Below are 19146 nucleotides of genomic sequence, written 5' to 3' on the forward strand. Positions count from 1 at the left end.
CCCCAAATGGACACTATCAAATGATATAATTGCAGAATATAAACATCACAAATTACAAAGATAGCGGCACCTGTGTTCCAGATCCTCATTAGCCCCACCCTCCTCAAATGTCTCTGAAGAAGAGCCCAGTGCTGCAAGACATCATGATGATGGAGCTTATGAGTATTTGAAATACTGTTTTGGTGGTATGTTATGGTTTTGTTGCACAAAGTTTATGAAGTGATTTCATTGTACTCAATAAACATGTCAAATGTGTAAATGTTCACAGTATTAAGTTTAACATAACTGTCCACACTGGTCCTTTTCCAGCACAGGGACATGTAGAACTTAAAAATATATTAAAAAAAAACAAAAAAAAAAGTAAAATTTTTCTGTTGTTTTTGTCAAGTCACGGAATGAGAGTGAGGAATCACAACAGGTTTTTATTTTAACTGAAAACAAAAAAAATTGGATATCAATAGAGAGTCTAACATTAGGTGGTTTGTGCTCCAGATCCAGAAATAAAGAACTTTAGGCCGAGGAATAAAAACAAAGACAGGAAATGGGCTCTTCATAGTTCCTACAAGGCTCTTGTGCAGGTTTCTTCAAGACCCTTTCTGCTTTTTTATTTTTTAAGAATAATGGAAGAAAAGATTGTGAGCATCTCGTCACGTAATCGTTTCTCCAGCATGGTGGGTGGACAGCCCCACTCAGGACCAATTGCATGGCAACAAAACACTTTGAATTACCCTTTGTGCCACTATGCTTGTTCTCATTTTATACTGTATTTATCAAATAATATTGACTAATTTCATACCTAATCATTAGTGAATTAGGGGTGCTATTTTCTAAATCGTTGAAGCAAGGTCAACCGTACAGATGGCACTTTCTTTTGGCAGAGATGGGAAACCTAAATGTAGTGTAGAGGTGATATTGTGAATGATAAAAACTCAATCCCTTGATAAAAAGCCTGGCAGCGTTCAAAAACAAAACACCTTTATGTTCACAGAACACAGGAAAGGGATCCTTATTTGTCCTTATCACTGCACGGCACCTCTGATCCCTAAAATGCTGCAGGTAACCTGGTGAAAATAAGCACTTCCTTTAGGAATTGTCCATAGATCTATGGTCATCCTCTAATAGTAAGGCCTCATTCAGTGTTGTAAGAAAGATTCCGAGTTTGCCTACTAGCACACATTGACAAATACAAAAACACTGGCTTTTAATGGTGGCTTTGTACTTTAATGGTTCTATTGCAGAAGTGTCAGCCTACTGGCAATTTTTTTGTATTGACTTTTGTTTTTTTTTGGGGGGGTAGGTTGTATTGATATCTAAACAACCGACACTGTAAACTTAGCAAATCACTAGAGGTCCCATTATTTAAGCAACCTGTATTTATTTAGCTATTATCCCTACATTTGGCAATAGCCTAGTGTATAGTTCTAAAAGGCAATTCCACATTATAATTTTGGAAGGGGGTTACACGCATATGGCTGTGGATAATACATGATTGATTCTGTTTTTGCCCTAAGAAACAGCTCAAGTGTGAATATGAAGCATTGTAGTTAAAGCCCAACTTCATAACCACCTTCCTTCGGAAACGCACAGTGCTAGAAAATCTTTTTAAATTGTAACAATGAGAAGCTCCTGAAATCTGTCTAAATACAATAAGGCATTCAGGAAATATTGGGGAATTGGCTGATATACTCCATGTCACATCCGGAATTTGGCTTGCATTCACCCAATGTCTTTTATACTGGTGCAAATCAGAGACGCTTGAACTATTCGGTAACGAGAGAAAGTAGGTAACATTATCTCATTCCCCCTTCACGCTTGACATATGTGCTTTGAGGCGAAGGGGGAGGTGAATTCGCTTATTTGAGAAGGTTGTGGCTGCTATCTTTTTCCTGTGCGACGTGACTCTTTTCCGTTACTAACAGAGTTTGGGGCTCCAGGAAGCGAGTGGTTGGGTTGGCTGCGTGTAATCCGCCCGCTGGCCGAGTGAGCAGGAGCCGTGGATTGGTGGGCGGGAGGCCCAGAGCTGTTAGATCCATTGCCATTTTCTAGATCAGATGCTGAAAAAGAAGACGAGAATCCACTTCAGAAACTAAACCCTCTCTGATTGGTCAGTGCCTGTTCTAATATGTATTTCTACTCACAGACATACAAGGATTCTGCACAACATGTTTTGATGTACTCATACTGTGTACAGCTATACTTTGCTTTTATTTTAATAGAAAGTTATGTTTGATATGTGTACCACATAACTTCTCTTCCTTTTTTGCATTTGTACCCAAGGATAGGAGCAGCCATCTTGGTTCCGTAAACCTCAAAAGATCGGCATTATTCAGTTGCTACAACACAAGCTGTTCTAGTGATAAATATTTTGTAAGAGGAGCATAATACAATAATGCAAATATATAGATATTTAATGTTAATTACATATACATACATATATACAGTGGTGTGAAAAACTATTTGCCCCCTTCCTGATTTCTTATTCTTTTGCATGTTTGTCACACTTAAATGTTTCTGATCATCAAACACATTTAACTATTAGTCAAAGATAACACAAGTAAACACAAAATGCAGTTTTTAAATGAGGGTTTTTATTATTTAGGGAGAAAAGAAATCCAAACCTGTATAGAACCTAATAACTGGTTGGGCCACCCTTAGCAGCAATAACTGCAATCAAGCGTTTGCGATAACTTGCAATGAGTCTTTTACAGCGCTCTGGAGGAATTTTGGCCCACTCATCTTTGCAGAATTGTTGTAATTCAGCTTTATTTGAGGGTTTTCTAGCATGAACCTCCTTTTTTAGGTCATGCCACAACATCTCAATAGGATTCAGGTCAGGACTTTGACTAGGCCACTCCAAAGTCTTCATTTTGTTTTTCTTCAGCCATTCAGAGGTGGATTTGCTGGTGTGTTTTGGGTCATTGTCCTGCTGCAGCACCCAAGATCGCTTCAGCTTGAGTTGACGAACAGATGGCCGGACATTCTCCTTCAGGATTTTTTGGTAGACAGTAGAATTCATGGTTCCATCTATCACAGCAAGTCTTCCAGGTCCTGAAGCAGCAAAACAACCCCAGACCATCACACTACCACCACCATATTTTACTGTTGGTATGATGTTCTTTTTCTGAAATGCTGTGTTACTTTTACGCCAGATGTAACGGGACGCGCACCTTCCAAAAAGTTCAACTTTTGTCTCGTCGGTCCACAAGGTATTTTCCCAAAAGTCTTGGCAATCATTGAGATGTTTTTTAGCAAAATTGAGACGAGCCTTAATGTTCTTTTTGCTTAAAAGTGGTTTGCGCCTTGGAAATCTGCCATGCAGGCCGTTTTTGCCCAGTCTCTTTCTTATGGTGGAGTCGTGAACACTGACCTTAATTGAGGCAAGTGAGGCCTGCAGTTCTTTAGATGTTGTCCTGGGGTCTTTTGTGGCCTCTCGGATGAGTTGTCTCTGCGCTCTTGGGGTAATTTTGGTCGGCCGGCCACTCCTGGGAAGGTTCACCACTGTTCCATGTTTTTGCCATTTGTGGATAATGGCTCTCACTGTGGTTCGCTGGAGTCCCAAAGCTTTAGAAATGGCTTTATAACCTTTGAAATTGAACTCAGGTGTGATAAACCACAGTTAAGTTATTTTTTAACAAGGGGGGCAATCACTTTTTCACACAGGCCCATGTTGATTTGGAGTTTTTTTTCTCCCTTAATAACGTAAACCTTCATTTAAAAACTGCATTTTGTGTTCAATTATGTTATCTTTGACTAATAGTTAACGGTTTTTGATGAGCAGAAACATTTAAGTGTGACAAACATGCAAAAGAATAAGAAATCAGGAAGGGGGCAAATAGTTTTTCACACCACTGTATGTATGTGTGTATATATATATATATATATATATATATATATATATATATATATATATATATATATATATATATATATATATATATATATATATATATATATATATATATATATATATATATATATATATATATATATATATATATATATATATTTATTAATATTACTTCTCTTTTATTTAGGGAGAGAACTTAGAATAGATTTTTTTTTTTCAAACCTTTGGCAAAATGAACCTAACATTGGTAAAGTCATCTTTTTACTTAATATTAAAGTCACCCGAAAAAAAATATTCCAAATCCTATTTTATCACGCGAGTCAAGCAAAATAAACTTTAAATTACACTGTATAAATTATTTGAATCTTGTTTCCTTCGGTCTGGGAACTAATAATTATAGCAAGCAGGCAGGAGCCATTTTGTGGATACTGTTATTAAGGCATCATCTCAGAATCTTGTGCACCTCAATGGGGGATCTGATGTCCATCCCCAAACACTTGTTACGAAATTAAATGGTAAAGAGAGGGTGTGGGGAGAGCAGTTACATCTACTGTGAAAGTGCTGCATGGAAAGTAAAAGTAGTTGCCTGCCCTGCCCCTATGACTAGATAAGCCTAATTGTGGGCATCTAGAGGGGAGTTTTGCTTTAAAGGGATACTGTCATGGGAAAACATGTTTTTTTCAAAATGAATCAGTTATTAGTGCTGCTCCAGCAGAATTCTGCACTGAAATCCATTTCTCAAAAGAGCAAACAGATCTTTTTATATTCAATTTTGAAATCTGACATGGGGCTAGACATATTGTCAATGTCCCAGCTGCCCCAGTCATGTGACTTGTGCTCTGATACACTTCAATCACTCTTTACTGCATGTTAGAGTGATATCACCCCCCTCCCTTTTTTCCCCCACCAGCCAAACAAAAGAACAATGGAAAGGTAACCAGATAACAGCTCCCTAACACAAGATAACTGCTGCCTGGTAGATCTAGGAACAACACTCAATAGTAAAAACCCATGTCCCACTGAGACACATTCAGTTACATTGAGAAGGAAAACAGCAGCCTGCCAGAAAGTATTTCTCTCCTAAAGTGCAGGCACAAGTCACATGACTGGGGGCAGCTGGGAAATTGACAAAATGTCTAGCCCCATGTCAGATTGCTCTTTTGAGAAATGGATTTCAGTGCAGAATTTTGCTGGAGTAGCATTATTAACTGATGCGTTTTGAAAAGAATTTTTTCCGATGACAGGATCCCTTTAAATATGTAGGCTTGATAAAGGGCCCTGCGTGGCCCGAAACGTTGCCAAACTTTATGTCTGCCGTGAGCCAATAAAAACACTTTTCTTCACAAGACAAGTTTGATCGGTGTGCTACAGTTTTCTTTGGATGTTCCCTTTAAATATGTAAACTTGAGAGCTATCCTACTAAGGAATCCATGCACTGAAGTCACAGACTATGCTCATAGGTAACATTAGGAGGCACATTTATTAAAGCTTGAATTCATGCGAGTTTTTAAACTCTATTAAATTCGAATGGAGGGTTATTTATATATAAAAAAAATGAATATCTAAAATTTGAACGAATATTATCGACCTGAAAACTCAAAATCGAATTCGACTAAACTCGATTTTCCCATTGAATTATACATGAACTCGGCATGTTTGAGGGTAGGACTACACCAAAGTTTTCGGCGTGATCCGACGAGCTGTGACAAAACTAATGAGACGGAAATAAGGTAAGAGATAGTAATGTCGGATGAAGTCGCATTGTTGATCCGACGCGACACGACTGTCGGATGCAGAAGGTGCGCCTGCAACCAACAGTCGTGTTGGATCAATGCTGCTACTTCATCCGACATTTCTATCTGTTGCCTTATTTCCGTCGCATGCGATATAACGCATTGTGCGGAAAATGTCCGTGTAGTCCTACCGTTAGGTGTTGAAAAGTCGAATTAGAGTTATTAGGCCAGAGTATGATAAACCTTGAAATTGTAAACTCGAATCGAGTTCACAATTCACAATTCGAATTTGAGAGTTTTGACCACAATTCTTTTTTGAAATTAAAATTCTACCATGTAATTTTTTCAATGGAAATGTTTTAGCCTTATAATGAATATCATATTATGAGACAAATTAACCTGGAGGAGCTGGACTGGACGAATTGTGATTGTTTGTCCCAGTGCCACTCTCTTGCTGACCCTGAAACAGGAAAAAGAATGAATAATTAATCAGAATGTTTAAAGTCACACATAAAAACACACACACACATATATATTAGTAGCATTTAGCTCACCTGCTTGCTTTGGGACTGCTGGGCGATATATTCTGGGTTGGGTTCACTAAAATTGGGCACTTCGGAATAAACCATACAGAATCTGGAAAAAAATATTGAGCATATAAATAGTTATATACATGATAAACACGTTTTGCACTTGTAAAAGCACAAACCACCTACTCTGTCCAGCTGTGCATGTATACACAAAAACTAGCAAAACATGGGGGCAGGGAATGTGCATTGATCAATCTTTTTTTTTTATGAGACCTTTTCTATGTGACTTATCAGAACAGATACAGCTGTAAATATATATATGTTGTGTAGTTTATAAATCATAAATGTTTGTGGTGTAAGGAGATATATGGTCCTTTACCATCATTTTACGGATTGCAAATGGCCACATGGTTTATGGTTCTAGATATGTCCATTGTGAGTTGTGACCAGTAGTAGATGATAAGAGCCCAGCACTGTCTAAACCAGTGCTAATAAAATACAGCAAATGTTAGAAACAACATTGGCTCAACTAGCTTAAAGTTTCTTTATGTTTGTATGTGTAAAACCTTTATATATCATGATTCTGTTAGGAGATCCGTGTAGTATGGCCCTAGCCTTATATATATTGGAGGGTTACGATCTCCATAACATGTAAAAAGCTGGTGGTTCTTTTGAAGCAAGGACTATATGGATATGTAACATGGCGATGTTGCAAGTCTTGCATGCTGTGGCCTTGTCCATATATATAGAAATAAATCTCTTACTCTCCAATCTTCTGTAGGTCACCTCCCCTTCCCGTGTAGAGAGTCAGGCAACCCTTAAATAAAGAAGCATATCTGCATGCATAGAAAGCAAATAAATGATCTTTAGATACCCAGACAACAAAAAACAAGAAAAAAAAAAATCTACTTAACTAGAAGACCTCTAGCATCCATGCAGTACATGGGAAAAAGGATTGAGATCTTTATATCAGTGAGAGCTTTCCATTAAATTCTTTAATATTAGCAAATAGATGCTAACACTTCAACAGGGGCTGCACATACACACTGACACCGCTTATAGCTGGTTTTTCAATTGCAATTTGCTCCATCAACAACAAAAAGGCGGTTATTAATAATCTAGTTGGCTATACACATCATGCCGCATAGGAGGTCTCATCTTAATCTTATGGAATTAAACTGCCTTTCAAACAAATATTACTACTTTGTACTATGCTTCTGCTGACAGTGTGTGCCACACAGACTTACTTCCCTGCCAATTTCTCTACACTACACTGGTCCCTGCACTGAAATATACATCTCTCTCTCTCTGATTTCTCGCTGATTTAACATGAACTTACCCTTTACTGAGCCGGATTATGTCTCCTGGCTGGATAAAGTTCCCCAATTCGTCCCACACGGAGATGTTAATACTACCAGTTTTGTCAGCCACTTTACATGTTCTCACTTCATGGCCATCTTTAGTCTTGGTTACTCTCCCTGCCAAATAAAACATGGTTTTAAATTTTTTCCAAAGAGAATTTTAACTACCAGATAACATATATTAGCAATGCCTGTATATGGTTGTGGATACTAAGGGTCATCTGCCATGGAGCCCATTTTAAATAAATGAGTCACATGTATTAACAAAAAGTATGTCTTTTATAAAAAAAAAAATATGCCACATGCCAATTGTATAATTTCCAAGTAGCTGCCTAAAATAATCCCTAGGTGGGTAAATCACTGGTTAGAGAGGCAGATTTATTAAGGCTCAAATTTTCATAGATAATTAGACTAGTAAATTATCCAAACTCGATTAGAATTTTTAAAAAAAATCAAATTAGATTTTCGAGATTTATCAAACTCTGGCCCTTTAAGAATTTGACTACTCACCACCGAAAAATTGCCAAATTCATGTACAAGTCAACGAGAGAGGTCCAGGGACCAATATGGACATCTTAGTAGCTTTCCTGACATGAGGAAGGCTACTAAGAAAAAACTCAAATCGAGTTTGGTGGAAGAAAAAGCTCAAATCTAGTTTGGTGGAATTTGATTTGAGTTTTCAAGTCACTAAAATTCGTCCGAGTTTGAGAAATTCTATTCTTTTTTTTAAATACCCCCCACTAAATTTAGAGTATATTTGAATTTAAGAGTTTAGAAAAACTCACATGAATTCAAAATTTGACCTTTAATAAATGTGCCTCTAAATGAAATAAAAATTAAATGACTGCCCCAATATATGGAAACATTTGGACAATACTGATGTGGAATGTTACTTTTATTATTAACCTGTATTTATATAGCGCCAACATATTGCTTCCAGCCTTATTAGTTAGGAAATTGAATGTAGCAAACGCAATAAACTCTAAGTGAAAGTAATTTTCCTGCACAAGGCAGCAACCTGTAGAGTGAGTGTTCAGTGCTGACATTGCTAGAAGGTTGCTGAAAATACATAGAAGATTTTGGAAAGCTGACATTTCAGTATTGTCTGAAATAAATCCTGCTTAATGGAGGCTCTTTCAGTGCACCTGTGGATCAGTGCAAGGGAGGAATAATTACAGGGAGAGGCAGGTGGAAATCCAGGTTTGAATCCTTGGCCAGCATCTTGCAAACTAATTTAAGTTCCAACCTTCTTCAACCCTCGGCCCACGTAACAATTAAAGAGAGTGAGTGTGCATTGTGTCTGCAAAGTTTTAATAGTTCTTGCAAAAATAACACTGCTCATGGAACTTAAAGGCACAGTGAAATTTCCAATTCAGGGGAGGGTGGAAAAATGCTTGAAAATACATTTGTGTTTAGGACTACAGCGCGATCCGACGAGTTGCGCAAAAACGCATTTGTCAAATCGCATGCGATGTTGATCCGACACGGCACGACTGTCGGATGCAGACGCAGCCCGCTGCGTCTGCATCCGACAGTTGTGTCAGATCAACGCTGCGACACCATCCGACATTTCCGTCGCATGCAATTTGACGTCTGCGTTTTTGCGCAGCGCGTCGGCTTGCACAGAAAACGCCCGTGTAGTCCTACCCTAAAATGCCTGTGGGTGCACTACTGTGTCAGGCAATTTTACCACTAAAATACACACCATAACGAATTTCCAAGTGTTTTTTATATTTTGCTTCCCATCTTAAAGGAGAAGGAAAGTTATAATCACAAAAATAAAAGGAAAACAAAATTTCAGTGTAGGTTTTGCTGTGGGGCCCAATAATGGCTAATTATTTTACTGCTCAGAATTATGACTTCACCACGGGCCAGTATACTTGTTTGGGTAAGTTATAATCACTGGGGGAGCAAAAAATTTAGAACCACACATTGATTTTAACTCTTCTTCTCCTTATATTTTTGAGCAGTAAAACATATAATTTTGGTTGACCTCTCTTTACAGGCCAGTGATTTGCAGAGGCCGCTGATAAAGTATGGTACTGCTGCTATCAGAGGGCTGAAAATCATGTTAAAATATAAGGAAGAATTAATGGTGCAAAATACAGGAAAATAGCCAAAATAAAATCCACCTATTCACTTATCTGTACCACTTGATTTCACTTTACCAAGTGGATAAAGCCAAAATGCTGATTTGTCTACAAAATAGATGGAAGCTGTTCTGGGTCAACCTCTAACTATTCAATTATCAAATTGGGTTACCTTTGGTATGAATAATTTATTTATTATTTATCACTGGCAAACAAAGGATTTACTCTGGGTGGGAGATATTCAATAGGCCATAAGACGGCAGTATATGACGAGTCTCCACAGAATGCCAGGCCCTATAGTCGACAAGACCAACTGTTTATGGGTCTTTCATTGAACAAGGAATTAAAACAATTTACATCCAATTCTTACACATCACATGTGCCTACCTGTTTCCAGGACAATAAATAGAACACTCAGGTTCTTCAGTCCAGGCTTTACATCTTTCACAAAGGTTTCTGTAGTCATAATGACTTTTCAGTGTCTTGCTTGGTTCACTGTAATTAGAAAGATAAAAATGATGTTTCTTCTGGCCACATTGGTTTTTGCGGGTGCTGGGAGCTAAACTAAATATGAAAACAGGAAAAATACTTTTTTAGTGCAACTATGTTTCATACATAGTCAACTCGTTTGCTCTCCAGGTGTCTTTTCCCCCGTGACATTGAAAAAAGCTTTTGTGCAACCTCTCCATCAACAAAATAATTTTAGCTCATTGTTCTGGGCCAATTGTTCCATTCCCCAAGGAAAATAATATTCAACACAAGGACAAGCACTAAGATCACCCAACAGAATAGATGTGTTTACCGATATGAAAGGCACATATATGACTTACATTTATCCTAGAGAAAAGTGATCATTCAGCGGTTTCATAAAATGCCTCTGGCTTTCTGCTTACATCTAGACTGCCACAGGCTCTTTCTAAAATGCAGAATAATACAAAATCACTGTACATATAATCCCATATTTGTCTAAATTGGGAAACTGGGCAGCAAACTGGAAAATGAGGTTCAATGTTGATAAATGCAAGGTTATGCACTTTGGCAAAAATAATATAAAAAGCAAGTTATACACTAAATGGCAGTGTGTTGGGAGTTTCCTTAAATGAGAAGGATCTTGGGGTTTTTGTAGATAACAAGTTGTCTAATTCTGGGCAGTGTCATTCTGTGGCTACTAAAGCAAATAAAGTTCTGTCTTGCATTAAAAAGGGCATTAAGTCAAGGGATGAAAACATAATTATGCCTCTTTATAGGTCCCTGGTGAGGCCTCATCTGGAGTATGCAGTGCAGTTTTTGAGCTGGAGAGAGTGCAGAGACGTGCAACTAAATTGGTTAGGGAGGGACGGAAGACTTAAATTATGAGGGTAGATTGTCAAGGTTGGGGTTGTTTTCTCTGGAAAAAAGCGCTTGCGAGGGGACATGATTACACTTTACAAGTACATTAGAGGGCATTATAGACAAATAGCAGGGGACCTTTTTACCCATAAAGTGGATCACTGTACCAGAGGTCACCCCTTCAGACTAGAAGAAAAGAACTTTCATTTGAAGCAACGTAGGGGGTTCTTCACAGTCAGGACAGTGAGGTTGTGGAATGCACTGCCGGGTGATGTTGTGATGCTGATTCAGTTAATGCCTTTAAGAGTGGCTTGGATGATTTCTTGAATAGACATAATATCAATGGCTATTGTGATACTGAACTCTATAGTTAGTATAGGTATGGGTATACATAATATGTGTGAAAGTAGGGATGGGTGTGTGTATGGATGCTGGGTTTTCATTTGGAGGGGTTGAACTTGATGGACTTTGTCTTTTTTCAACCCAATTTAACTATGTTACTATATATGCTCTGTTCAGCGTCGGACTGGAGGGACCGGGGCCTACACACTCCCCTCCCCTGCGTGTAACTTGTTTCCGTGATTGGGGCTGGAAGGTCAAGGGGTGTTGTTCTCCAGTCAGGGGGCAGCATGAGGGCTGGGTTTTTCCTGGTGTCCCATTAGCCCAGTCTGACCCTGGCTCTGATATTAAGTGACAAATGCAAAATTCTCATTTACGTGAGTGCGTAAGTCGTTTCCTAAACTTGCCGTTTTCTATTGTTTCCTGAAGCCATTCCTCCGATACTGATTTAAGCGGATGCAATTTGTTTTATTTAAAAGAAACAGTCTTGTTATCTGGAACGGGAACCTGTTAAAGCCACTGGCAGAAATTACATGTGATTAGCCTGTGATACTTAAATAAATCAGTACTGTATTTTCTGAAGGAGAACACCCCTTCCCATTGTGTGCCCTCCACTGGCCATACAGGGGCACATGTGTGTATTATATTATATACACACACTTATAATGAGCAATGCAAGGGTCTCATGGCTGGTCACAGTGGGGGGACACAATGCTAGTGAGAAGGAGTAATAAGAGAATGCCAGTGAGCAGGAGTACTAAGGTAACTAATGTAGGCACCAGGAGGACTGTGTATAAAGCTGCACTCTCTACTATCTGACACCAACCCGCAGATGAGCAGGAAGTCTCAGAGCTCACACACTGGACTTGTAATATAAGGTCGTACCTTGCGATGGACAGACCGCTACCTCGCGGCACACAGCATCCCCCAGCTGAGAGCTCCTGCACATCCGCCACACTCGCGTCCCTCCGCTTACAGGAAGTAGTCGAGCTGCTCTGACCAATAGGTTCCCGCAGACTCACACAATGAACCAATCAAACGGCGCTCCATCAATCATTAACCAATAGTAAATTATATATTGCGCAAGAACATGATTTGTAGCGCTCACCAATGGGGCGCGGCTCAGATTACAGGCGGAGCTAATGCGGGAGCCTGCAAGTGCAATGTGATGGGAATAATACTGGTGGTTGTGACAGGACACGCATTGCTATGTTGCTATGGTGTTGGTTGCTTATTAGCTTTACGCAAACTAAAAGGAGTCACCCATTCATAGCTTAGTTCATAACTTCTGGGTGAATACTGAATTAGACTTCGCGTTAAGCATTGTTACTATGTTACTATGTTACACCTGATAAATGGTATGATCCAAAATGGCGGCCATACACCGCCTGAGAATGTGACGTAAAGAAAACAATTGACTAGCAACTAGAGTCCGATTGGACGTAGGCATCTATTACGTCAACATCCAAGGAATGCGTTTAAAGGTTCTCCCCTGTTCCTGGAGCACCTCGGTATCTCCCGCCTCCGTTCACTATTGCAGTTAATTGGTCTAGAAGATAAGAAGTTCCGCCCATTTCTTTGATATCTCTTTCTTGGTTGGCTGCTGTAAGCTGTCTGTTAAGAAAGTAGAGCCTTGTGGTGTCCGCTGCTGTTAGGGGGAAGTAGGGAGACCTAGTGCCCGGGCGTCAGAGACCCCCCCTGCCCCGGGACAGGCAGGGTCGGGGTTCGTCACGGTGAGTGTTTGATAAGTATAATCCTTTAGTTCTTAATTAGAAGGGAGAGCTGCGAGGCCACCAAGGTAGATAAATCCGCGAGGCAGGTGTTGAGAAGTCTGTGTGCTGTATGTGTAACAGCGGCGTGTCACCTCTATTAGTTCTACGTTTCCGTTTTCTGGAACTATTCCAAGTGGTAGTTCAGCAGTATCCGCAGGGCTGTAGTGTAAGCTTCTTTTCAGGCTAAATTCGAGTTGTTTTGTGACCCTGGGGCAGGTACTGCCAGTACTATACGTATGTGATTTGTGCACTGCTATAGGAGATGTAAGGGACATGTGACAGCTCAGTTGTTGGCACCTGAGATTAGTTGTGGCCTCACTGGACAGTCAGTCAGCTCTGTGCTATCTCCCAGTCTTATCAGACACGGCCTGACCCTTGGGGTAATGTCACACCTGGAGATTCGGGGAGATTTAGTCGCACTCGCATTGCTTCCTTTTTCCGAAGTCTCCTCACGAAGTGACTTCGGAAAATGGAGCTCCGCGAGTGCTATGCCGCAGGCAATTTTTCATTCTAGCAGGCGGAATACAGGGGAAGCAATTCGGGGAGATTAGTTGCCCCAAAGAAGAGGCGATTAAATCTCCCCAAATCTCCAGGTGTGACCTTACCCCAAGGGTCAGGTCGTGTCTGATAAGACTGGGAGATAGCTCAGAGCTGACCCCCCTTCCCCCTCATGGTAGTTCCCAACAGCAACCGATTTACTGTAGCCCACTTTTTATCCCTGCTGTCTTCCCTAGTGTTTGCAGGTAACAGGGACTAAGTTGTGTTTGGGGCTTATCATTGAATATTTACCCCAAAGACATGTATATTATATTGTGAATAATGTACCCACTTTAGCAAGAAAAGTTCCCGCATTACTTGGCGCAGACTGACTCTGAGGAAGTGGCGAGTATTAAGGCAAGAAATGTGTAAGTCCAGTGCACCCATTGCACAATAATTGTACCACTGAGTGTGTTTTAATTAAGCCACTTTTACAGAAAACGATTGGTTCTCTATGGTGGTCCGGAACAGCGGCAAGTAATGCGGGAACTTTTCTTGCTAAAGAATTATTTTGGCTTGGAGTAGCCGACATCTCGCGAGGGCAGAGTCTGGAAGAGAGGACACGCAAGCCGGATGAGCTCCGATGCGGACCGCATCTAATTTATTTGTTCATAATAATGTACCCCCTACTGTAAAATATAAGCATAGACGAACTCAGAGAGGAGTTCCATGACTATATAAAAACACAAATCCAGAGACTTTTATACAGGTCATGGAACTCTAAAGGTGGCCATACACGTGCCGATTTGGCAGCTTATCTGCCCATGTGTGGGGGCTCCCGATGGGTCCTCCCGATCGATATCGGGCTAAAAATCAGGCAGATAACGATCGGTCAAGTTTGATTTTTTTTTTAACGATCCAGGACCCTATCAGCTAATTTATGCGGCCATGCGACCTGTCAGCGCCCATTCGTATCATTGTAATCCGGTCGTTTGGCCCTGGGTTCGGATTCACCTGATATTGCCCAGCCGTTAGTGGGCATATCGGGTTTAGATTTTATAGTGTATGACTTCTAATATCCACATTTTTACAAGGGGGTACATTATTCTAATACACAGAATTCAGTAAGTCATGTGACAGATATTGCATCACTAAGCACCGATTACAACTGATGACATCAGTAAAACAGTTTATAAGCATATCATTTACAGTTTATTCATGGCTTTTGTGTATTGTATAAACCATTTATACCATCTTGTGTTTTGTTGTGTGACCATCCTACAGTTTGCACAGTTTCAGTGTCCTGTGTACAAAAAGATAGGTGTACTTGTACTTTATGGATCAACCTTGTATTTGGATATTTTAGCATCAAGCTGGACTTGCATGGCAACCTTTCACCTTAGAGTGTTAATTCAGCTCTAGCTATTCAGATTTTGTTGCTCTCCAACTCTCTGTAACCTAAAAGCTCTAAGTAGGATGCTGGGAATTGTATCTAAACTACATGACGTTGATGAAATATTTGCCTTTTCCTTTAAACGTTAAACTGACGCAACATTGTTTAACTTGAAAATCAAATACCAGACATAGTATTTCATCTGTCATGCATTATGGTGATGGTTATTGTTGGGGCATAATATTTAGTCTTTATTTGATTTCTGTGAAAATCTGATCTGATTTATTTGCCCAATTTCATTCAGTTGCCTCAGTGGTGCTGTATGCTGCACCTGACCACATAATGTGATAATGAATAGACCAGGGTTTCTTAACCTTTTGGTCTGGTGAATTCAATTGACTGGAAGTCAGCTTTGCCACCCAAGAATTAGTATACAATGAATGACAAATCTCGTTGTGGCTATGTTTTTTTTTTTTTTTTTTTTACTAGAGGAAGACTTTCCATTGTAATAAAAGGCATTAGGTAAAGCCCAACCTTAAGAGCTCGGGGACCTATTTTTGTGTCCCTGTTGTACAGATTAAGAATCAGTTTTATATTTATCTGCTGTAATGCCTGCTTTATATGGGATGCAGTTGTACAACGTTGTATAAAAATGTGCCATTAAAGTGGATTTAAACTTGCTATAACCTGCCTCATATTTGGTCAGGCTGATTGCTTCATTTTGCATGTATGTCAGCTTAGGGGTCTATGTTAACATAAAATCCTTTTTTATTGCAGGTGATCTGTCCAAACTAAAAACTTTATTTGGCTCACTGACTGGCTGACCTTATGGTTTTAAAGTTGTGTGTACATTTAATTGCTGTTAAAATCTCTATTTGTCTTTCTTTTGTAGCAGCGGCCAGGTACTTTGGGGTATGCAGTGTGCCTTGTTTAGAAGTAGTATTAATATTAATTTCATTTCCCATAAATAAACAGTAAAGTATATGGAAATGTTGTGCATACTATTTTTAACTTCTTTCATGTGTCTAGGAAACTACCCCTTGAGGCTCTTAAAAGATTTTGCTACTTTTATTGCTGACTATGGATTATGCAACAGCTGACTAATAAAAGCGGCTGTTTTCACTCAAAGAAACTATTAAGCAGTATACCTTAAAGTACCAGTAACAATTAATTTGTTTCATGTCCATTTAAATATCATGCACAGTTATACTGCATGTCAAGTGTACTAATAAAATTTAATGCACCAGTTTACTTGCACCACAATATTTTTGCAGATGTTAAAAACTGCACTGTATCCATAGGAGCACTGGAGGAGAAGCTGTATGCGTCTGTACAGGAGCGTAGTTTAAGGGTAAGGTCACAACTGGAGATTAGGGGAGATTAGACGCCCCAAAGAAGAGGCGATTAGTTGCCGGGCAACTAAATCTCCCCCGAATCTCCAGTGGTGACCTTGCCCTTAAACTGATAAAAATACATCTGATAAAATGGTCTTCTGATCTTCTGGGCTATGAAATTATCAGTTGGACAAACACTGACCTAACACTAGCTCAATATGTTCACCTAAAGGTGCATGGTGTACAGAGCATTTCTTTTGCTGGAGTTTTTTCCCCCCAACAAAAGTGGTAGGCATTAAATGCACATTTTGGTTCCTAGTTACTATATTAGGAAGTGTGACACATTGACCATGACCATGCTGTTTATTTGTGCATGCTACTGGGGAATAATACCCGCTTGCCTTTATTATTCATGATAAAGGCTTTTCATCGACTATTTCCTATAATAAATCCAATCTTTGTAAGGCAAGGCAATTTTGAAGGTATACTTTATGGTCCAGTTCTGATGTATTCAGGAAACCAGTTTGTGGAAGTACATACGACTTTAACGTTACTGTATAAACGAGCAATTGCTAGCAAAAGGCACAAGAAGGAAAGCCCTTACTTTTTTTTGTACTTCAAATGTTTATGAATTGTACCTTGTTTCTTTTTGACTTCTTGTAAGAGGATACTGCTAAGGTGAGGTTGCCTTACAGAGGCATCGATGCAGAAATAACTTGTTACAACTGCAGAACATGGAAAATAAGAATGTGTATGCTTCATAAAGGTTGTATACTGTTGTTTCTTCAGTTGAAGCAGCCAGAAAAAATGTCAACTACTTGTGTCCTTCTTCTTTACAAGTCCCCATGTTTTTATTTATTTATTTACTGAAGAGGCAGTGTTTGTTCCCTAAAACAAATTCATGCATGCAATCAATCTTGGAAGCATACAGTGCTGCCAGAATTGACCTTCAAATTTGTTATTATAATGATAAAAGCATTGATATAGCAATAGCAACCATTACTGCTTTTGTAGAGACGGAGAGTTGCATGTCATTTTTTTTTCTACAAGTAAGGTTTTTTGTTTTGCCAAGAAAAGGGACATTTCCTGGCATATGTCTTGTTTAAAAATCTTCCATTTAAAGATGAACTAAACCCCTTAAAATGAATATGGCTAAAAATGGCATATTTTATATACGGAACGTATTGTTTCAGCTTCTCAATAACAGCCATGATTCAGGACTTCAAACTTGTGACAGGGGTCGCCATCTTGTGACACTCACATGCTCAGTGGGCTCTGAGCAGCTGTTGAGAAGCTCCGCTTAGGGGGTTGCAAATTATCAAGCAGAAAATGAGGTTGGACTGTAATATAAGATGATGCTAAAAGGCAGATTATTAAATTCTGATGCTAATTGCACTGGTTTCTGGGCTGCCATGTAGTAATTATCTTTATTAATTACTAATCAGCCTTATATTACGACATTTCTATTCTATGTGTACTGTATATTGTGAGTGGGTCCCTAATAGGCTATGCAAAATAAAAAATGTTTCTAATATAGTAAGTTAGCCAAAAATGTAATGTATAAAGGCTGGAGTGATTTGATGTATAACATGTCAGTCAGAACACTACTTCCTGCTTTTCAGCTCTCTTGGTTTACACTGACTGGTTACCAGGCAGTAACCAATTAGAGACTTGAGGGGGGGCCACATGGGTCATATCTGTTGCTTTTGGATCTGAGCTGAATGCTGAGGATCGATTGCAAACTCACTGAACAAAAATGTACCATGTGGCCCCCCTTCAAGTCGCTGACTAACTCAGAGTTATAGAGCTGAAAAGCAGGAAGTTGGATTCTGGCTGTTTTATTAGACATCTGTTCACTCCAGCCATTATATATTACATTTTTGTCTAACTAACTATATTAGAAACATTTTTTTATTTTGCACATACAATCTATTTACACAGTTTTATTTTCACACTGAACTATTCCTTTAAGACTGCTGATGCACTCCTACAAAGAAAGACTCTTCTATTTAAACATATATTCACGTGTCTTGTTTGCGCTGGAGAAATAAAAATGATACATGAACATAGCTCCATTGCTACCTTGTGTATGTTATTTATGTTTGACTGAACAAATGCAATGTTCATGTTGAATGTGTTAGATGCAATTGGCATTGCAATAAAGAAGTCGGTGTAGCCAGTGGCATACACTTTACAGCATTGTTAGTTAACCTTTAAGTTAACTTTTATTATGATATAGAGAGTGATATTCTGAGATACTTTACAACTGGTTTAAATTTTTTATAATTTGTGGGTTTTGAGTTATATCTCTTTATCCAACAGCTCACCAGAATGCTTTTTTCAGCAATCCGGTTGCTAGGGCCCATATTATCCTAGCAGCCATACACTGATTTAAATAAGAGACAGGAATAGGAGAGGACCTGAATAGAAAGATGGGTAATAAAAAGTAGCAATAATAATAATACATTTGTAGCTTTACAGACATTTTTGTTTTAGATGGTGGTCAGTGACCCCCAAATGAAAGCTGGAAATAACCCCAAGGAACTGGCAAATGACTAAAATACTATAAAATAAATAAATAAACAATGAAGACCATTTGAAAAGTTGCTTGGACATTCTATAACACACAAGAAGTTAACTGAAAGGTGAATCGCCCCTTCAAAGGAGACAATTTGCAGTTTGTTTTCTATTACTTGCTTTTCAGTTATTTAACTTTTTATTCAGCAGCTTTCCAGTTTGCAATTTCAGCAATCTGGTTGCTAGGATCCAAATGACAGTAGCAACCATGCAGGAATTTGAATAAGAGACTGGAATATGAATAGGAGAGGTCCCGAATAGAAAGATGAGTAATAAAAAAGTAGCAATAACAATACATTTTGTAGCTTTACAGAGCATTTGTTTTTAGATGGGGTCAGTGACCCTGTTTGAATGAATGTTGGAA

The 19146-nt window shown here is 39.0% G+C and overlaps 2 protein-coding genes across 4 annotated transcripts in view; one reads left to right on the forward strand and one right to left on the reverse strand.

Annotated features, from left to right (window-relative positions):
• Window positions 1-402: 402 nt before the first annotated feature.
• nabp2.L (nucleic acid binding protein 2 L homeolog) lies at window positions 403-12281 on the reverse strand. 3 transcript variants are annotated; one of them, XM_018245115.2, is made up of 8 exons: window positions 12115-12278; window positions 10392-10477; window positions 9949-10056; window positions 7450-7588; window positions 6875-6946; window positions 6135-6216; window positions 5980-6040; window positions 403-2054 (listed from the first exon to the last, which is right to left on the reverse strand). In XM_018245115.2, exons 3-8 carry the CDS (start codon window positions 10025-10027, stop codon window positions 1876-1878), a joined length of 612 nt encoding a protein of 203 aa, XP_018100604.1. In that variant the 5' UTR covers window positions 10028-10056; window positions 10392-10477; window positions 12115-12278; the 3' UTR covers window positions 403-1875.
• A 588-nt stretch (window positions 12282-12869) lies between these two features.
• The window catches only part of rnf41.L (ring finger protein 41 L homeolog), a 38931-nt gene continuing 32654 nt past the window's right edge, over window positions 12870-19146 (forward strand). Inside the window, 1 exon segment of the mRNA NM_001094785.1 lies at window positions 12870-12962. The gene's annotated coding sequence lies outside the window, so the exon portion shown is untranslated.

Source organism: Xenopus laevis, chromosome 2L, assembly GCF_017654675.1.
Source record: "Xenopus laevis strain J_2021 chromosome 2L, Xenopus_laevis_v10.1, whole genome shotgun sequence".
Lineage (NCBI taxonomy): Eukaryota > Metazoa > Chordata > Amphibia > Anura > Pipidae > Xenopus > Xenopus laevis.